Source organism: Silurus meridionalis, chromosome 22 (genome assembly GCF_014805685.1).
Source record: "Silurus meridionalis isolate SWU-2019-XX chromosome 22, ASM1480568v1, whole genome shotgun sequence".
Taxonomy (NCBI): Eukaryota; Metazoa; Chordata; class Actinopteri; order Siluriformes; family Siluridae; genus Silurus; species Silurus meridionalis.
The window spans coordinates 5,610,269-5,628,795 of NC_060905.1; the positions used below are offsets into that span (position 1 = coordinate 5,610,269).

An 18,527-nucleotide genomic window follows, 5' to 3' on the forward strand; every position below is an offset into this window, starting at 1 on the left:
AAACTTGGCCATTGGGACCATTATTACAGTCACTTCCAGTCTCTTGCTGTGAAGTCGGAGCTTGAAAATGGCCTGTGAGCCCTGATGGTATGACCGGTTTGTCTCTGCAGATGGTCACGGTCTGGTTAGAGGAAAAGCTTAATAAAGGTGGAACGCTTTGGTACATTCATGCACTAATCGCTCATATGTATATATGAGTATGATGGATTTTGACGTGCACTTCTAATAATGATATTATTGCACATGATGTTCAACTCCATGGAAATCTATCCTGGCTAAAGGGGGAAAGTGTACTCACATTTGCACTTGAAATTTTATTTGAACTTTTCAATAGTTTATCATTTATTTACATTTATTTGGATTCTAAATCTAAAACATTCAATGTGATTAATTGAACTGCACCATGCCTGTCGAATGCAAGGAAACGGATTCGTGCATAAAAAAAACGATTCGGTTTAATCGAATTGTAATACTTGTGCTTTATGTCAGCGCCATAACGAGTCTGGAGCAGAGCCTGTGGGGAGGTGGAGAAGGTTACTGGGTTTGTGTGGATGTGGCGCTGTGCTTTTCACGCTGATCAGGGATGAGTGTCTGACAGCACGCCTCTCAGAGGTATATACATGAGAGAAAAAACTCTCAGCAGGATCGTGTGTAGGAGTCAGAGACTAGACTGGTACTTGTAACCTGACCCATGCTGGTGAAAGTCATCTCTTTTTTTTTTTTTTTTTTTTTTCGGTCTAAAGTGATCTCGAGAGGGCTGAAAGCTTTGGTGCTTGGAAACTCTGTGGGCAGTAAATCAAGTTATTTGAGCCGTCCAGACCTCATCTACCTACAACTCAGGAAACGCCTCCGAGGGCTACTGGTTATTGTGTCTGTTAATGGAGGCTTAATTATGACCACACATGTAAAGCTTATTTCTTGTGATTAAGCGGGTTTTTCATGCTCTTAAAAAAAGAAACAAGAAAAGTCCATTCTGCTGTGAAGGTCATAGATGAAAGATGATGGTATGATGAATTGCTTTTTCTTCCTTCAGGGGCGATTTACAGACCATTTAAGCCTAATGTGAAGACAGTACATACAGGAAAAAATAAAATAAAAATGAAACTCTCTAAATAACAGTAAAAAGACTAGAAAAAAAGTTTTTTTTTTTTTAATTGAATGAACAGTGAGTATATGAATTTTGCAACGTTTAACATACATTTATATTCCGTTCAAATTTCTGAAATTGTTTTTGGCTTATTATAATTTAACCAAATGCACATTTTAGTAAACGTGCAAGACACATTTCAGAGAAGTTTGGTAAAGGACACGCGTCTCGTCATCTGTCCACCCGAACAAATAAATTGAAGGCGCTCACAGTGTCTTCCTTCAACTTTATATCTGTTCTTCATTTCTCGCTTTTCGTCACTATGTCACGATGGTACAGTTCCAGTTTAAACCGCAGCACTGCTCCTCTTTCCGGATGTTCACCAGCTCATCTTCGAATTTGTGGTGGGGGGGTTTTGTTGTCCAGATTTCCATTTTGGTGAATACTGTTGCATCCGCTCTGTGCTGAAACTGGAAAATGTGGGGGTCCCTATTAAGTGGTAGTGAGAAATCTGTGCTACCTTTAAGGCCGCGGTGCAATTGTTTCTCACACACCGCAGTCTGAGAGGTTCGGTCGTCACCATGATCGCTTTCCAGACCAAGCATAAGGGTCAGAGTGTAGTTTAACATAAAATCAATTAAATATGTTTTTTTATTTGCATGTATATATACACAAGTCGAGTCCAAAGTTTGTGATTGTCCTCAAATCTTCGAGTCCAACTGTTCAGTCGTCTCGGGAATTAATTCCTCAGCGCTGTTTTTCTTTCTCTGTCTTTGCTCTGTGAAGGACACGGAGAAGAAATGTTGATTAGATTCGTGAAGCATAAATAAAATGCACATGAAATTCGGTTAATTCAGTTATTCAGCTGAGAAAATATTCGCTCACTTCTCTACTTTTTGCTCTGACCCGCTTTTTCGAGAAAATTGTCCGTTATGCTCTTGAACTTCACATTCAATAGGCATCAAGTCGACTGGTGTTTTTATGGGCTCACCTTCCACTCTGTAGTACACACACGCAAACGCACAGACACCTGAGAGAAAGAACAGATGCAATGGCATCGTTCATGAGGCTCGTTTCTCAATTTCTATATCTCTCTCTCTCTATCTCTTTTGTCTGTGTGTTTCTCTTGTCTCTCTATCTCTGTTTCTGTCTTTCTTTCTGTCTGCATTTTTATTTATTTTTTCTCTGCATTCATTTTAACGTCTGTTGTAAATGGATAATCAGCGACAGATGAAAGAAAGAAAAAGTGAATACATTTTATATATATATATATAATTTTTTCTGAAGCCTCAGCGGTATTTTTCGTTTGACTTGAGACGTAACACAAATATTTGGGTTCGTAGGTTGACAGGTAATGATGTCATACACGGTATCTGGGGCAGAGTGCAGACGAAGATTAGATCACCAGCTTTTAATAGACTCCGCAGCGTATAGAGGGTGTAATATTTGCTGAGTTTAAAAGGCTGGACTGTTTTTGTTAGCGTGTCTGGCCAGTAGTAAAAAAAAAAAAAAAAGTGAGTTTTTTTTTTTCATTTGTTTTGCCACATTTTAGGTATTTCGTTTGAGCGTTTCAATCTTCTTCTATAAAATAGTCCGCTGTGGAAAGGTGCTAAACAGACGTAATGCCTCGATTGTTTTGAAGGTAAACATGTAATAAAAGATACCATTTGCTAAAGTTCGCACAAATGGAGTTCTCCGTATGCCGGTGATAAAAGGACGCCATAAAAACTGCACAGCTCTGGACTTTGCTCGTTTTGTTGATTAGTGACCTGCTCAGCTGTCTTTACCTCAGAGAGGAAACCCAAAGACGATTCTGTGCCTCAAAAAGCGTCACCACGCCAGTGTCGTTTTTAATCCCGTTTATAACGCCTTTAAAACCCTCCACTCCAACCTCTTCCTCTCTTTCACACACGCCACCCTTCTATCCTGTGTGTCCAGTTGAGCGATCACCTTCTTCTATGTAGAAATTTTATACTCTATGGATAAGCACTTACTATGTTTCTGTTTTTTGTTGGGAGTTTTTCCAGAAAATTTGTATTATCGCTTTTCTATTACTTTTTTCATGTGACATTCATTGGTCTACATCTTTCCAATGCTTTTGGTTCTGAGTAATTTGATTTATCAGGTATCGATTCTGGAAATATGTTTGAGCAAACAATAGAATTTACCTCAGATTTGATCTAACACTGAGCCTGCATCCAGAATACTAAGATGTTATTTTGTCTGCCACAATATTTAGTTTATTTGCTTCACTTGGTGCTTCACACTGACCTGTCTGTGGTTTATCTCAACATTCCGAACTTCTCCAACAATTAAACATTCATATTGCCTTAGTGTCCTCCTTTCAATAAACGTGTTATTTCCCTTTAGAAACAATAAAGTAGTGAGTCTTGGCCAAGCAGCATGTTGCTGTGTAATAAGCCGGGCTGAGGCGTGCGGTTTTGGCGAGATCTCATGGCAGAGCTCGGTCTGGTTTAAATATCCCAGTGGCAAAGAAATCCTCAACACAGTTGTCTAATCTTCAGCACAACATATGTACTCGTTTCACTCACTGAGGTCAGTCAGGGGTGGGTTTGGATGTCTGTGGTCTTGACCTTTTTCGAGTGGTACAATACGTTTGTTTTGTGCTGCTTTGCCTGACAAATTTGGTGCAATGAGAACCTGTGAAGAGGATTTAGATTACTTGGTTTTGTGTGTGTGTGTGTGTGTGTGTGTGTGTGTGTGTGTGTGTGTGTGTGTGTAATATTCTAAAAATTTCCACACACTCCACTTTTTGAAATTTCTCTTTTTTTGGTCTTAAGTGAGTTCCACGGTGTGTTTTGCTTGACAGGGTTATTAATTGAGCAGTTCGGAAGAACTTTAAAACAACAAGAGTGTAAATCGCTCCGGATGGTGCTGAGCTGCTTGACAGATGTTCCCGCAATGCTTTGGGCCTAATATTTAGCTCACGGAACATTTACATTTGCATATTTATATCTCCCTTTGGCCCATTTTTCATACATGCTCATGTTTTTAATTCAGCATAAGTTCTGCATATACACTCGTGATTTCTACTTCAGTCTATTCATTCATTTGTTTTCACTAACCTGGGTTTTTAGAGTGCTTTACATTTCTGAATGGAGAAAAACGCACAGTCTGGTGGTTGTATCAAACCAAAAAAAAACCTGTCCAGCTTAATGAACGATACAGGTGACCCGGGTTTATTTCACACCTGCTCCACTTTAGCTGTGAGGGTTTGAGTGACCGTTTTCTTCTTTTTTTTTGTTTGGTGTTACTGTGTATAAAGCTGATCGCTAGCATGTGATTAACATATTATTATGTAATGCTCTATGATGTCTGCGTTATGGACTTAAGTAAAGGACCGGTGGCAGGACAGACATGTGCATACTGCCTGATATTCTCTTGTTGATCAAAATGAATTATATAAATCAATGAAGACTTTTAATGAAGTAATGCTAACAGCTTTGACTGAGTGTGTACACATTAGGAGTATATATCAATGTGGCTCAGTATGTGTGCAGACTAGATTTAATGTCCGAATGCATAGTTCTAGCTTGGTCTTAAACATGAGGTCAGTAGACATCACCCAAAATCTCCTTTTCCAATTTATGACAAAATCACGACCATGTTCGATTTCACATCTTATAATTTGAAGTCCGTTTATTCTTAAAATCACTTAAACATTGGGAGAATTTACTCAACGTACGTATCTGTCATGCAGCTGCGCCTTGAACGCAGTAGATTCGTCCTTCAGCACGTTAAGTTTGCAGGATATTTCAGGGCAGACATCTATGTTTGCCACTCACCATTTTTCTCTGGTTGCTGAGGCAGAAAGTGCAGATCTGTTTGGGCTGCGAATTCTCCGAATCGCGTGTAGGTGATCCATGATGGTGGTAGTAAGGCGCCGAAGGGCCACCGCTGTGGCACGGCTGACCATCACCACAGGCCTCGCCTACCAACAGGACATTCCCAAGATGCGAGATGTAGCTGGAAGCAAGGCGGAGAGTCTCGATCTTAGACAGCTTCCTGTCTGCCGGCTCGGTGGGGATTAGAGTCCTGAGCGCTGTAAAGGCCGTGTTCACGCTGTTGGTGCGGTCTCGTTCCCTTGCGTTGGCCGCATTACGTTGCGGTTTCTCCCCTGGTGGACCGCTTAAGATGCTCGGGATCATGCCGCCGATCTGCCCTCCTCCACTGCCTGGTTTTCGTTTCCTGCCAGCCACCTTGAGCTCGTAGCCAGAGGCGTCCATTCGGAAGGAGCGGTCATCCGAACCAGAGCTCTCGCTGCCGTTTTCGTCGTCCTCGGACATCATTGAGATGTCAGAATATAGGTAGCGGTTTGGGGCTGGACGCACCATTGCAAATGACATTTTGTACGTGGAAGAAAAACCTCTAGAGCACCCTTTGGCTCAGATTTCAGACGTGGTCCAGAGTCATGCAGTGTTGGTCATGCAATCACGCAGTATATAAAAATCGCAGGATTGTGACTCACTTCTCACTTTTGATTCCTTCCCTGCGTGGCTGTCACGTCAGCGTTGAAACCTCATGGAAATTCTGGTCTTTCTTTTTTCTTTTTCCTTTTTCTTTTATGAAGCAGCATAAAAATGTCCTCCTTGCTTTTTTCCGAAGGCTTCCACTGACTATATTGTCTGCCTTTATGCCTTCTGTACTCACTCAGCTTCTTTGGCTCCCTCGAAACTTTGTCCCGTGCTCTCAGTGCCTCAGCCACTAGCTGTGTGTGCCTTTCGAATCGAGCTCCACGTGTGGTTTCTGTCTGAGAAATTCAGTATGGTTTGGATTTATATGCTGTGGGAGTGTCTGGGCCGAATGCACCCCTCCTCTCTTAGTCTTCCTTTCTCTCACTCTTTTTTTCTTCTCTCACTCTATCCATCTCTCTCCTTCACTGTTTATGCAAATATCCCAGCTGGCAGCATGGTGGAGGCAGGCAGCTGAGGTGAGCTATCAGCTCCCTTATTTAACCCTCTGTTTACTGGACATCCTTCAGCATAGACTTCAGGTTTTTCTCGTTTCTATAATTCTTTGGGTTTTAAGAAAGACACTTGACTGCGTGCAGCAGTGTTCAACCGAAAGTTTGTCCTTTTCGGGGACGTTTTTGACCTGTGACGCCAGTAAAATCACCCTAAATGTGATAAACCATGCTAAGAAATTTGATCGAAAAATAGTTACGAACTGAAAATTTTGACACTTTCTGCAGGTGCTACAAATGTTGGTACAGAGGCTGCTGTCAAATTTCCAAAAAGAAAACGTATTTTAGTATTTAGTTCGAGTCAAATCAGAGAAAATGGTCATTTTGTGAATCTTTTTCTTTCTTTTTTTTTCACCGAATCCATAAAACTGTATGTGCCTTGTCTGTCTGCCAAATCTTTTATGGAACAATGGGATGTTCTTGCCAGTTTCACTTTCAAAACAAATATATTTGGATTATTAAATAGTTTTGTCCTGTTTTAGGCAAAATACAGTAGGATATAGTGAGATTGTAGATTTCTTTTAACTGTATAAATGTGCGATGAAAAAAAAAAGTCAGATAGACGGTTTATACATTTTTAAATAGATCTGTGGTTCCAAAAAATGCGATCGGGAAAAGTGTAAAGGAAAAGAATAATGTGAAGGAAAAAAGAACAGAATGCAAGAGTTCAATACACATTAGCATTTTAAACACTACCTTTAGTTTTAGGGAGATTGCTGGTATAGAAATCATTTGAAGATATTACAAAGTTGAATTATGGGTTTCAGTGCTGACTGATATATGAGCATATTTAATGAATAATACTATTACTTCAAATTTGCATGTTTCTTAATATCCCAATTTTTTAAATTATCAACCTAAGAATTTGTAGAACGTTGTTAGCTTTTGGACATATGGAGTATATCCACAGTTTGTGTATTGTGTTGAACTTCCTTTCCGTGTGCGTTCCTTTTTATTTTTATCAATTTTTCAATTGGGACTTTATAATTACCTTTTACATATTTTCCGTTAAAGGGGTTTAGTCAGAAGGAAGCAATCCGGCACATTTCACAATGATTTCAGACTCTTAGATTGACCAGAAAATCATATGCATGACTTATGTTTGATTCTTGAAGAAAACTCATCTCGTATCTACTCAAAATCCTGGGACCTTTTGAAATACTAAATATAATTGCTTTGACCTCCATACCCTCATACCCTGATGTAAGAAAGTCTCTAGATGCAGCTTGTGGTGGAAAAAATTTTTAATTGCCATAATATCACAGACAGCACTGCATCATTTTTTCTCATTATAGATATACTTAGTTCCAGCCTCTGCTTTGGATCCACTTGAAAAACTGGAAAGAAAAAAAAAACTTCTCATTAAAACAAAGAAGAAAAAAAAAGGTGCCCAATTTAAGCCATGGCTAGACACTATTTGAAAGTGCCTTGATGTTGTATTATGTCGCAGTCCATAGAGTAGTAGTGTCTGTAATGTCCTTGTTTCACACTGAGCCCTGCTGATGTGTCTATCATCAGCCATTTAAACCCATTCAGACTCCTATTTCATGATCTTTTCCCATTCAAACTCTTGAAAATCCTCAAGCAAGCAATGTAGAACTCTTTTCACAAGCAGTGTAGTGTTCCTTAGTCCAGATCCCAGGTTTAAACTGCAGCTGATGCAGAGCGCTCAACTTAATTTGCAAGCTTTACATATCTCGTTGATGCGTTCAGGATTTCTGGAAAATATTATAAAAAGTATAAATGATAAAATGAGAGAATCCAAATTTTTAAGATACAAGATCAAGTCTGGTCAGACTGCATAACGATGTGGTTTGAACCATGACTTTAAAAATGATTTCTTAAGATCGACTCTGATAGAAATGTTTTATCAGCCTCGGATGTTCTAAGGGCACAGTAAATCCCTATAAATGCAGACTTGTGTGTTTAGTCTGCCTTGAACCATATCCTCATTAATGAGCGATGTGAGCTGAAGTCATTGGGTCAGCCAGACAGGATATCTCATTTCCCAAAGAGCTTAAGAAGATCATCAGTATGAGTAGCTATCAATGCTTTCTCTCCCTCTCGCTCTCTCTCTCTTTCTACAGCAAATACGTTTTTTTTATATATATATATATATATTTTTTTTTATTTTTTTATTTCTGCCTTAAGGTGCTCACTAAACAACTTGTGCTCAAGCAAACCTCAACTTCAAGTCTTTCTTAAAGCTTCATGGCCAGTGGCTGTGTGTATGTGAGACTACAGAATTACAGAAATGACATTGTCGTGTACAGATTTATATTTTATGCAGGGGAGTGAGAGACGACTCATTTGCCTAATCCTAATAAGTAGGAACTTTGACTCTCTTTACTAGCAGCAGTAAATCATTAGTAGGCTTTTTTTTAACACTATTGTACTCAGATAATGGTTTCCTCATGTCCGTACAAAAATCGGATATACTTTTTGACTACGCTGGAATAAAATCTAAAGGTTTTTTTTTTCTCTTGAAACTAGTTTTATATCTGAATTGCTTTACCATTCACTTCCCGGTTTAATTCTCTGAACAGACTAAAGAGTATCAGTTGTCCGAGTCTGTGGGGTTTCACAAGAATAGTGGAGTTCAGCCCTTTTGTTTGTGATACTGTAGAGAGTAGTATAATCAGCCTTTAAAAAAAAAAAAACTTTCACGTGTTTGGCAAAACACATTTTGAAAGCGATCGTATTGGTTAATGTTTGAGACAGGATCGGTCGATTCAGGCCAAGCAGGATGTGCTTTTAAATAGTATCGCTGCTATTTTTTGTAACAGTCATTTCCACCGTTCGGTTTTGATCTGATTAAGTTTTTTTTTTTCGCTCATTCCTGAGGGAGGACAGTGAAATGAATATATATATGCAGTGGAACCTTGACACACGTGACCTTGACACTTTTAATTTGGAACCAGACTAAGAGCAACTCGCGAAAAAGACCTGATGCTTCTGGCTCGAAAGTTTGGAGTAACATTTCAAAAGAGAGTTTGTACTAATAAATTACATCAAAATGTTTGGAAAACGATTTTATTATTGTATTATTCATTTAAAGTAGTAAATAAAAAATAAATTGTGAATTACTTGTCAAATGTTTGAGTTTACAGTATAAGAACCATCAAAAGGAGATGGTCAAAAACTCATGGGTCAAAGAACGTAGCTCTTTCTTTTCTTCAGTCGTTTCTTCAGACACTCCAGTCGGTCCTCCCTCTTTAGGACTTCAGCTTTAACCCAGCGAGCATTAAGGAGCAAACTTCATACAGCAGACGATCCGTTAAAAGTCAAACCTGGCTGTAATATGACGACATTCATTAGGGTTAAGCGAGACCACGGTGGCCCTTTCCTCAGCTGGAATGTTTTGTTACCTCATAAAGCCTTGCGTCTGGAGTAACAAATGACAACGCTTGTTATCATCCTGTCGTGTGGGGGTCTGCCCGCTTGTTTTCCTCAAAGCAGAACCAGAGGTTCTCAGCTGACAGCCATTCAAGTTCTTTTACGTCCCCCCAGCGTGAGGTGACATCCAATCCCATCCGTACCCCCCCCCCGGACACCACCGTCCCTCCACACGTCGAAAGTTCTTTCTCAGTCCCACACCTCTCCCAAGACATGGTTCCAGCTGGGGGATGTGTCTCCAGGCCAGAGCGCCGTCAGTCTCGGGTTATGCTCTCGGCGTGTGCTGTGCGTGACCACATCTGCTGCGTTCCAGCCTTCAGAGCCACGGCTGCTACGAGCGCGTGGGCTTCAGCGGGGGTGTCTCCGTCTGGACAGGCCCTGAGGATATGGGCCTCTGTATCACTTTCAGGCGGGTGCAACATAGTCAGCTTAATTTAAGCCAGACACAGAGCAACCCAAGATCCCATACACACACACACACACACACTCATTTCACAGGATCTCACTCACACACAACCTGTTAAGGTCACAACAACTTCAAATAAATCTAGCAGTGAGATCTTATGCAGAGAGAGACGTAAGATGAAGGCAGTTGGATCAGCCTTTAGTTCTCGTTTAAAACCGTACTTATTGAGACTTTTCCATTGTTCCACCAGCCCTTTAATGGAGTGTTTTCTCTTGGGTCCATTTGCACCGTGTTGAGCATATAAACAGGCTGGAAATAGGAACGAGCAGAGGAGGACTTCTGCGAATTTAGTTATTCTATTGTAATAAGTAATACGAACATCTCCTGGGTTGATATTAAAAGGGGCAGTGCAGCGTATTCTTCCATGAGGTACGGAGAATGTGGTGTTCAAGTCTTTTGCACATTGGATGTAAAAAGAAAAAGAACAGAATCTGCAAAAATATTGACTTTTCAGTGAATTATTTTCTAATATTCTTTTCTCGGCCTGAATGGGTTTTTGGATATTATTCCATGGTCATTTTCCAATTTCTGATTTTTTCCAGCGGGCTGTTAGTGGTAGCCGTTAGCGGCGTTCCTAATGGCTCGCGTGCTGCCAGTCGCGAAACCCACACAGACACGAGTATGACTGAACGCACCTCGTGAAACGTCAACACGCATTCTCTCAGCAGACACATCACTCTGTTTGGACGGGGCGAGTGGAAAGTGGAGCGGCGGACGAATTCCACGTTGGGGTGAAGATTACTTGTGTTATAAATGATCCCATTAGAGGGAAAGGCGAACCTACACTTGTGGAAAAGAGGCACAGTCTGCTGAATTTGCTCCATGAGAGTATGCTATGGAACCACTTCCATAAATCCCCTTGCTAAAGCAGTTCTGCCGTCTCGGTTTGTGCCCCAACGCTCTCTCAGCCCCCTTTAAAAAAAAATAAATTTGGAAAAAAAATAAATAAGAAAAACGCTCCGTTCTGAACTAGCTGCACTCGGCAGTGTCCAGCCCGTGCCGCCACAAATGACCCTGTTGCTGGAAAAAATTGCAGGGCCAACTTAAGTTCATACATCAGCTCAGCTTTAAATGTCTGATTCTTTATATCTGGAATTGAGGAATCTTTCAGCAAATGTTATACACTCCTTGAAAATGACTGAACTTCCATGAAGATCCATCTTAACAGTCGCCGTTTTGACACTGTTGCAGAGATCCAGCACATATCACAGAAGGTGCTTGACAGAACACTTCCAGGACACATTCCAGAGGTGGCAGGAACGCTGGGAGTGCTGTATTGCTGTACAAGGGGACTATTTTAAAGGTCATAGTGTGTATATAAAGTGTATATATATGTATATAAATAAAGTACTTTCTTGTAAACAGAGCTGGTCTCGAAACCTTTTGATACCACCTCGTATAACACACATACAGTTCTGTGTATCTGGACACGCCCCCTTTCTCCCCAATACCCCTCACCCCAGACCCCTCATTGCTACTTGCTGACAATTTTATTGGGTGCAACTGCATGATGTAAGTATACAATTACTGACTTTAACCCCTCTGTTACTATGCACCATTTGTGAACTTCCCTCATTGTTCAACAATGGAAAGAGACCACCATAGGACTATGAAGATCAGAAATGACATCTACACTTGTCCTAGCATGTCTCAGGAAAAGGAGAGCATACACCGTAGCATATTTGTGGGTATGGCTTCTTTTCCCATGTTTTTTTTTTCTTTAGTGCTTGCTTCCTCCATCATGCCTTTGTATTAGACCGCATTGGTGATGAAACTGCCCTGTCTTCATACACCCTCTTACACTGCCACCTATCCCCATCTCCATTCCTCCTGTCCCAAGATCTTCCCGAGAACGCAGACACGTCCATAAATGTCTGAAATATCACACACACTCTACTAATAGACCGCTGCGCTCACACAGGGACCAGAGGCCCGGACCGCAGAACTCGCAGTGGATACGCCACATCCGTAACGACACCCTGTCAGCTGTTTAAGGCATTATCAGAGTCTGGTTCTGATTTTTCTGTTTCTCCTAATACCCTTACTGTGCTTCCTTTTTCGGCGCGTTTCATTTTTCCATGCCGCTTTACTTTGATAAGACGTCCCGAGTTATCAGTGGACTACGGTTTTAATCCAGAACCAGGTCAGTATGGAGAAATATATCACATTAGCACCAAATGACCCATCAGATTAGAGTAAGATTAATGGACGATTAGAGTGTGGACCGAACCTTCCATTTTTTAATGACTCCTAATGTACGGAACCACATTTCAAGACCCCGAACCGGTCAAGAAATGATGGCGATAGATGGAGAGGTATTTGGCAGAGAGGAAAAAAGCAGGGACCTCTCTACATCTGCCCTTTCTCCCTCCCTCTCTCAGTGTAGGTCATTGAAGTACACTGAGCTCATTGTTCCTGAATCCAGTTTGAGATGCTCTGTGACATGGCACAACATCATATCCTGAAGCACTTGATTAGGTTTTTAACCATCATATGAAGGTACATTGTGGCTATAAAGGAATATTCTCAGTGAGCAACAATACCCTAATAAGCTTTGAAATTCAATTGATTGATTGTGATGAAGGGCATTATTGTGTGCGCCCCAAGAAAACCTTTCCCACATGGTCACCACAAGCTTTAGTAGGTGGTATCCATGGATTCATGCTGTTGATGCAAATGGTTTTCCTTAACCATCCAGTTTCTGTGGCAACATGATAACATCAGAGTCTTGTACTTGTTTAACAGGAGTTGAACCTGATGTGGTCATTCGCTATTGTAGCTCATCTGTATCATGGTTCTGAGTTCCGAGATGGTACAACCATTAAGGCAAACTTGTCTGGCCATTCTTCTCCTGTGTGAACTCTAGAGCCTCTTGTGTGCGTATAAATCAGACCAAGCAGATAAAGAACATTACACACTATTGTAATAGTACTTTTACATAGTAAGCTCTACAAGTTCTGTTATAAGTATGGGGTCATCCAATGATAGGTGTTTGTTACCAAATTCTAATGAACGATTCAGAGGCAAAGACTTGAAGCGAAGTGTGTTAAAATGGTAAAAACGGCTCGCAAGTAGTTAATTATTCGTTTTAGATCATGGTTTCTTAATAGCGCGAACAAGTTAAAGCAGTCACTGAAGTTTGCATTGCTGAACTGACTGAATGGATAATGTCAATTTTCGTTAGTTATTTAATTTACAGATCAATAGGTCTTGAATTCTGCCCACTTTAAATCATACATAGTGCCATAAGCTTGCATTTGATTTTAAATAACTATTTCTCATCTCTGGTTTCTTCTCCATTTCCTCAAATGAATTGATTGGCTGGTGAATTCACACCTTGCAGCCAATCAGAATCAAGTATTCAGACGGACTTTCTGACCTCTCGTGCATATTAACCTGCACTTCAATACAAGATCTTAATCCATCATTTCTTGCGATGTTTTTCTTCCAAATAACCTGCCAGCTCGATGACTTTCAGATCGATGTTCTGGCGTTTATACAGATATATAGATATGCCAGGGAGGTCTTTTTTATAATTCACAGTAATTTACTTGGTTTTAGTGTATTTAAAGCATCTTTCCATCTGTTGCGTGCCGTTTGCGTTGTCCCGGTTGATCCTTTAAGATCTGCCAGACTGTGATTTTGGATCTATTTTCTGGAACAAATTTGTATTTGATCACATTGTTGCATTTATTTGTATTGAGACAGTCAGGTTTTTTTTCGCTCCTGTCTAGACAGTCTCAGGTTATAAAAGCACATTTAAAAAATAAAAATAAAAAACTGTCAAGTGATTTTTCTCCCACGAAAAGGAATAATGGACAAGATTAGTGACGGTCCTGAGGAAAACCAAAGTTTCGTGACATTCATCAGTAATCTACGATTGTTTTCCACTGCCATAAAGTAAACTGTGTAGTGAACAGTTTGGAGAGAAAAAAAAAATCGTACATGCGGTTATTGTCTAGACTGTAAACGCGGATTTGTTCTTTAATCAGATGCCTTAACCCATGTCCTTTAGCCCTTCCCACATATGGAATAATTCATTTCTTCAAAGGTAATATATCCTTCTAGGTATACACTACACCAGATTCTTACTACACCAGATTCGTACCTCGCAACCCATTATTCTGCCTTGCGTCTTGAAGCGTTGGAGGAATTTTCTCCTTCTGCAGTGGTTTTATTTCATAGATTTGCCAATACTTTAAATATAGCTGAAAGGACACTTCCAAACATAGTCCTTTTTTTTTTTTTTTTGAGAGAGAGAGAGAGACGAAGAACATTCTTTTTGAAATTTTGGATTCTTGTTCTAAAACGTGCGTCACCGCTAAATTTTGCTTTATAATTCTTTTAATATTGAAATGGGCAAGGAATTCCAAGAGGTCAGCGGTACGACCGGGTGGAAAATGTGAGCCATTCTCCTGTCAGCGTGCGGCAAAGACGACGCGATTTTCCTTTCCTAAAACTGGTAGCTATCCTGTCAGTGGCACCGACTTATTTTTACCCCCCCCTTTTTTTTTTTTTTTTTTTTTTTTAACCAAAGCCACAGGGCAGCTTAGTGATCCACAAAAAGCAAACCAGAGGGGAAGTCTCAGTTCGGCACTTCTGCTCCGTTTGTTGTGATTGGGGGAAGTTTTGTGGGCTCCCCGACCTGTTTTGATGGATGAGCCTGTCATTTGCTTGCCACTGCGTGTCTTGATGTGCCAGTGCTACATCACGCTAACCACTAGTGCACAGAGGTTCCAGCATCTGTAAGCTGAAGATCATCCAGCATTCATCTCTGTCATTGTCTTCTACTAGGTTATCAGGCAACTTTCCTGAAGAATTGAGTTCTTACACTTACATCTTCTGTTTATAAGAACTGTTCTGGAAATCAAATTTGTAAGGTTGCCTTAATCATTGGCATCAAGCATTGGTTAATGAACTGAATGAGGTGTTCAGGGTACAAAAAAAAAAAATATAGCGGTCCTCCAGAGGTCATTCGCTGAACTCTGTGGAGTTCCTCAGACCCCATGACGCATAAACCTCATGAAAATATGAGGAGTCATGTTCACCATTACAGCCTCATGAACGATGAGGCATCTTCTTAAATCTGGGCTCTCTGTGTTTGATCTACTCTCATAAAGATAGTATTTCATGGGTGTGGTATCCTGGCTCACAGTTTATAAAAGCTTTAGCGTGGCATTACCTCAACCAAGTTGGGAAAATGTGTTACCTCAAAAGTGGGAAAATAACCTCAGGTTGGCGATAGGGAGCCTCTGTTGTCTTTTGTTAGTAATTTGGAGGAGTGATGTAGATTTTGTGTTTTCTATGGAGACAGTTTTACAGATTAGGTAAGGTAATATATGTTGAAAGATCTAAAGGGAATACTTGTGTATATACAATACATTTAAAGGTAAGAGGTGTTACAGGGTTTACTGTTGTGACCAGACATGTTTTTTTCAGTGTCACTTGCTGAACTTTTACCTGAGATTTTTTTTTTTTTCCCCCAGTTGTTTGCCTTTATTCATGGTTGTATGTCTGTTTATAACTTTGGTCCAGAACTGTCCAAGTGTCAGCATCCTCTCTGTGATTTCTCCTCTATGTGCAAACCTCCTCCACCGAACAAACCCCCCACCCCCCCCACAATAGCAGCTTTACTCATACCAGACACTTCATAATGGCTGTGTTTGCCTGCTGAATTGAAAGCAGGTGAGCTGTAGAGCTTTCAGGGTCGAGGTGGACCTCTGTGTCCCTCTGCTTTGTGTTGTGTCGTTCCAGACTGTCGCCGAAGTCTGAAAGCTCCTGTCGGTTCACAAGGAGATGTTTTTAAAGGGCTTTTTCTTTTTTTTTTAAGCTGATGGTGCGATTAGGAGTTGGATGAAGTTTTAGGCAGGATTACCATAGTTTTACTGATTTACTTTCTAGAATTTTGTGAAATGAGATATCTTGATCTTTATTTCTTTTTAAGAAATGGGCAAATCCGGTATTCTGGATTTAATATCTGCACTGGCTAACACGATGTCCCTGAAACAAGCTTGGGATCAATTAATCAGTTGTCGTTTCAACTAAACCTTTTTGTAAAAAATATTATCTCATGTCACATTTTTTTGTCAGGAAATATACTTGTATAACATGCGTCTCCTTAACATTAAGACTTTGGGATTCTAATACATGTTTAAATACATAGTTAAGAATCGGGCCAGTTTGAAAAACATAGTGTGGAAATTCAATGTGTTTTTATTTGTGTAGCGCTTTTAACAACTTTTATTGCGTCACTGCACAATTATCCCTGCACAACTTTTTTGCACTATTATAGGACACCTTAACTCTGGACTGTGGTAACATTGAAACCTTGAGAGAACCCAGACTCAATAGAGAACCCATCCTTAGCTGGGTGGCACTGAATGTCCAGAATTAAACTGTCGAATGTTTCCACACTAAATCTGTAATACTATTTCATATTTATTTGGGCAAGAATAAGAATATCCACAGAGATACTTGAGTATATACTGTACTTCAGATGTAGTGGACAAAAACCTACAGGAAGTGACCACTTGTGTTTGGAAACCCACTGGAGTAACATTTTATTCTGAAGCAAGACATGAAGACTAAATAAATAATGAAATCAATACATTTAAAACAAACAAAAAAAAATGAATTAGAACCTGGCTTCAATAAAAGCATCATCAGCAAGCATTTGGTATCACATTCTCTTTACTTTTCACCAATAAATGCCTTACAGTCCTCAATCAGTGCACACATTTCACTATTCAGTCGTGGTTGTGCAACCAGGCCAGAGGTTAATGCCCCAATTTGAAAGAATTAGGGGTTCCACAGCTGCTTGAGGCTGTGAGAGAGAAAGCATGGCATGCCTGCCTGCTTATTTCTAATTGGATATGGTGGGGGGTGTATTTTTATTGAAATCACTCACAGGTGCAGGCCTTACATTTAAAACCTATGAAAAAGATTAGCTGTATAGTAGAAAGTATGTCTGTGCTGTGTGATAGTGTGTGCATATACTCACTTTTTTATATTGTTTGCTTTATTTGTTTAATATTGGCTGGATTACAGTAGTTTGCTGTAAATGACTGAGTGGAATAAGGAGCTTTTACAGGGTATGGGTTTGATGTCATTGAATTAGTTTTTACCACCTGTTGCCCTAAGAACGGGGTTCTGACCCAGGGTTTTATCCAGGCGTGGGTATTAATGAGGAAAGGGGAAGGGCCTGAGCAGTTTCAGAATAGGGACAATAGCCAGGGCTTTGCTGGCAACCTTTTGAAAAAAAGGGGAAAGGAAGAGGACCGAGTGTATAATCCTGTATTTGTATTATATTGGAATAATGGATTGCTCTCTTTCTCTCTGTCTTCCCCTCCTCCACTCTTGTCTGTTCTTTCTGTTTTCAGGACATCCGCAACACAGTGGGCAACATTCCAATGGAATGGTACAAAGATTATCCCCACATCGGCTATGACCTGGATGGCAAAAAGATCTTCAAGCCAATCAGGAGCAAGGATGAGCTAGACGAGTTCCTAGACAAGATGGAGAATCCTGATTACTGGTGAGTGCAGTGTGAGATACGATACTGCTGTTTTGATGAGCCAAAATCACGATACACTGCATTGTCTGGTTTCATGGTGTTTAGAACTCGCTGTAAAAAACCAACCGGTTCGTTCCAGTGGTTTCATTGAACGAATTTTCAGTATAAAGTGATGCAATGTGATTTCTGTCAGTTTACAAACCTCTCCTGATGGGATGAGAAGGAGACTGATATTACTATTTCTACACCAGGCGCACTGTACACGACAAGATGACTGGCACCGATGTCCGTCTGTCCGACGAGCAGGTGGATCTCGTGCATCGTCTGAAGCAAGGCAAATTTGGTGACGTTAACTTCAATGAGTATGAGGTACAAACAAGAACACACGTTTTATAGTCTCGAACACTCTCAGCATCTGTAGTCTGGTCTCTTTTATTGGGCTTTTATTTTTGGATTATTCCTGTATGCAGCATCAAGAGGAGAAACGCAAACCAGCTTCACTTGAACAGCCTCGTACCACAAAAAGTGCCATTCGGTGCTCACCGCTAGCTAATAGCTCCCATCACGGCATGTTAACACGCCAAACATTGGGGTTATTTAGGAGGGAAAGTCTGTTCCAGTGGGCGGAGTCCACATGTTACAATGTCTAAACATGTCTAAATGCCATCAGTGAGATCTTTTATTAGCGTTACTGCTAATTGTCCATTAACTTGTCCTGTAAAATAAACAGGCAATGAGTCACCCCAGGCTGTGATCAGTTTGTTTTAAAAAAATAAATAAAAAAAGGAGAAGAAAAGAAAAATAACCTCAGACACTGTGTAATGACAAGTGTCTGAAAAAGCCACCTGTCATCTGGGACATGGTCATAGTGTGACAAGTTAAATCTATGTGTTGTCTGCAGACGTTGATCGGCCAGCTGTTCTCTGTTATGTCCTGTCCTTTACTCATGTCTGTTCCTAATTCTAAAAGTGTGTTTAGCAGCAAACATAACAAAAACAGTTTGTACTCTGGCTGTCGATCCTACTATCCCCCACCCACCAACACAACCCCTCCACATCAGTTATATTTTACTCAGGTCTGA

The 18,527-nt window shown here is 40.4% G+C and overlaps 2 protein-coding genes across 2 annotated transcripts in view; one reads left to right on the plus strand and one right to left on the minus strand.

Moving 5' to 3' along the window:
* The window catches only part of bop1 (BOP1 ribosomal biogenesis factor), a 57,271-nt gene that overhangs the window by 25,751 nt on the left and 12,993 nt on the right, over positions 1-18,527 (plus strand). The window contains exons 4-5 of the mRNA XM_046834446.1: positions 17,313-17,467; positions 17,698-17,815. Coding sequence (XP_046690402.1) covers positions 17,313-17,467; positions 17,698-17,815 — 273 coding nt within the window. The remainder of the gene's footprint in view (positions 1-17,312; positions 17,468-17,697; positions 17,816-18,527) is intronic.
* On the minus strand, positions 1,135-5,752 carry scxa (scleraxis bHLH transcription factor a). Its single transcript, XM_046834449.1, has 2 exons — positions 4,894-5,752; positions 1,135-1,865 (listed from the first exon to the last, which is right to left on the minus strand). Exons 1-2 carry the CDS (start codon positions 5,452-5,454, stop codon positions 1,827-1,829), a joined length of 600 nt encoding a protein of 199 aa, XP_046690405.1. The 5' UTR covers positions 5,455-5,752; the 3' UTR covers positions 1,135-1,826.

Bases quoted from the DNA above. Each gene is read 5' to 3' on its own strand.
- scxa (XM_046834449.1), bottom strand. From the start codon at position 5,454: ATGTCATTTGCAATGGTGCGTCCAGCCCCAAACCGCTACCTATATTCT. The intron at 1,866-4,893 runs GTGAGTGGCAAA...TGTCCTTCACAG, and splicing joins TCAGCAACCAGAGAAAAATG to AGCAAAGACAGAGAAAGAAA.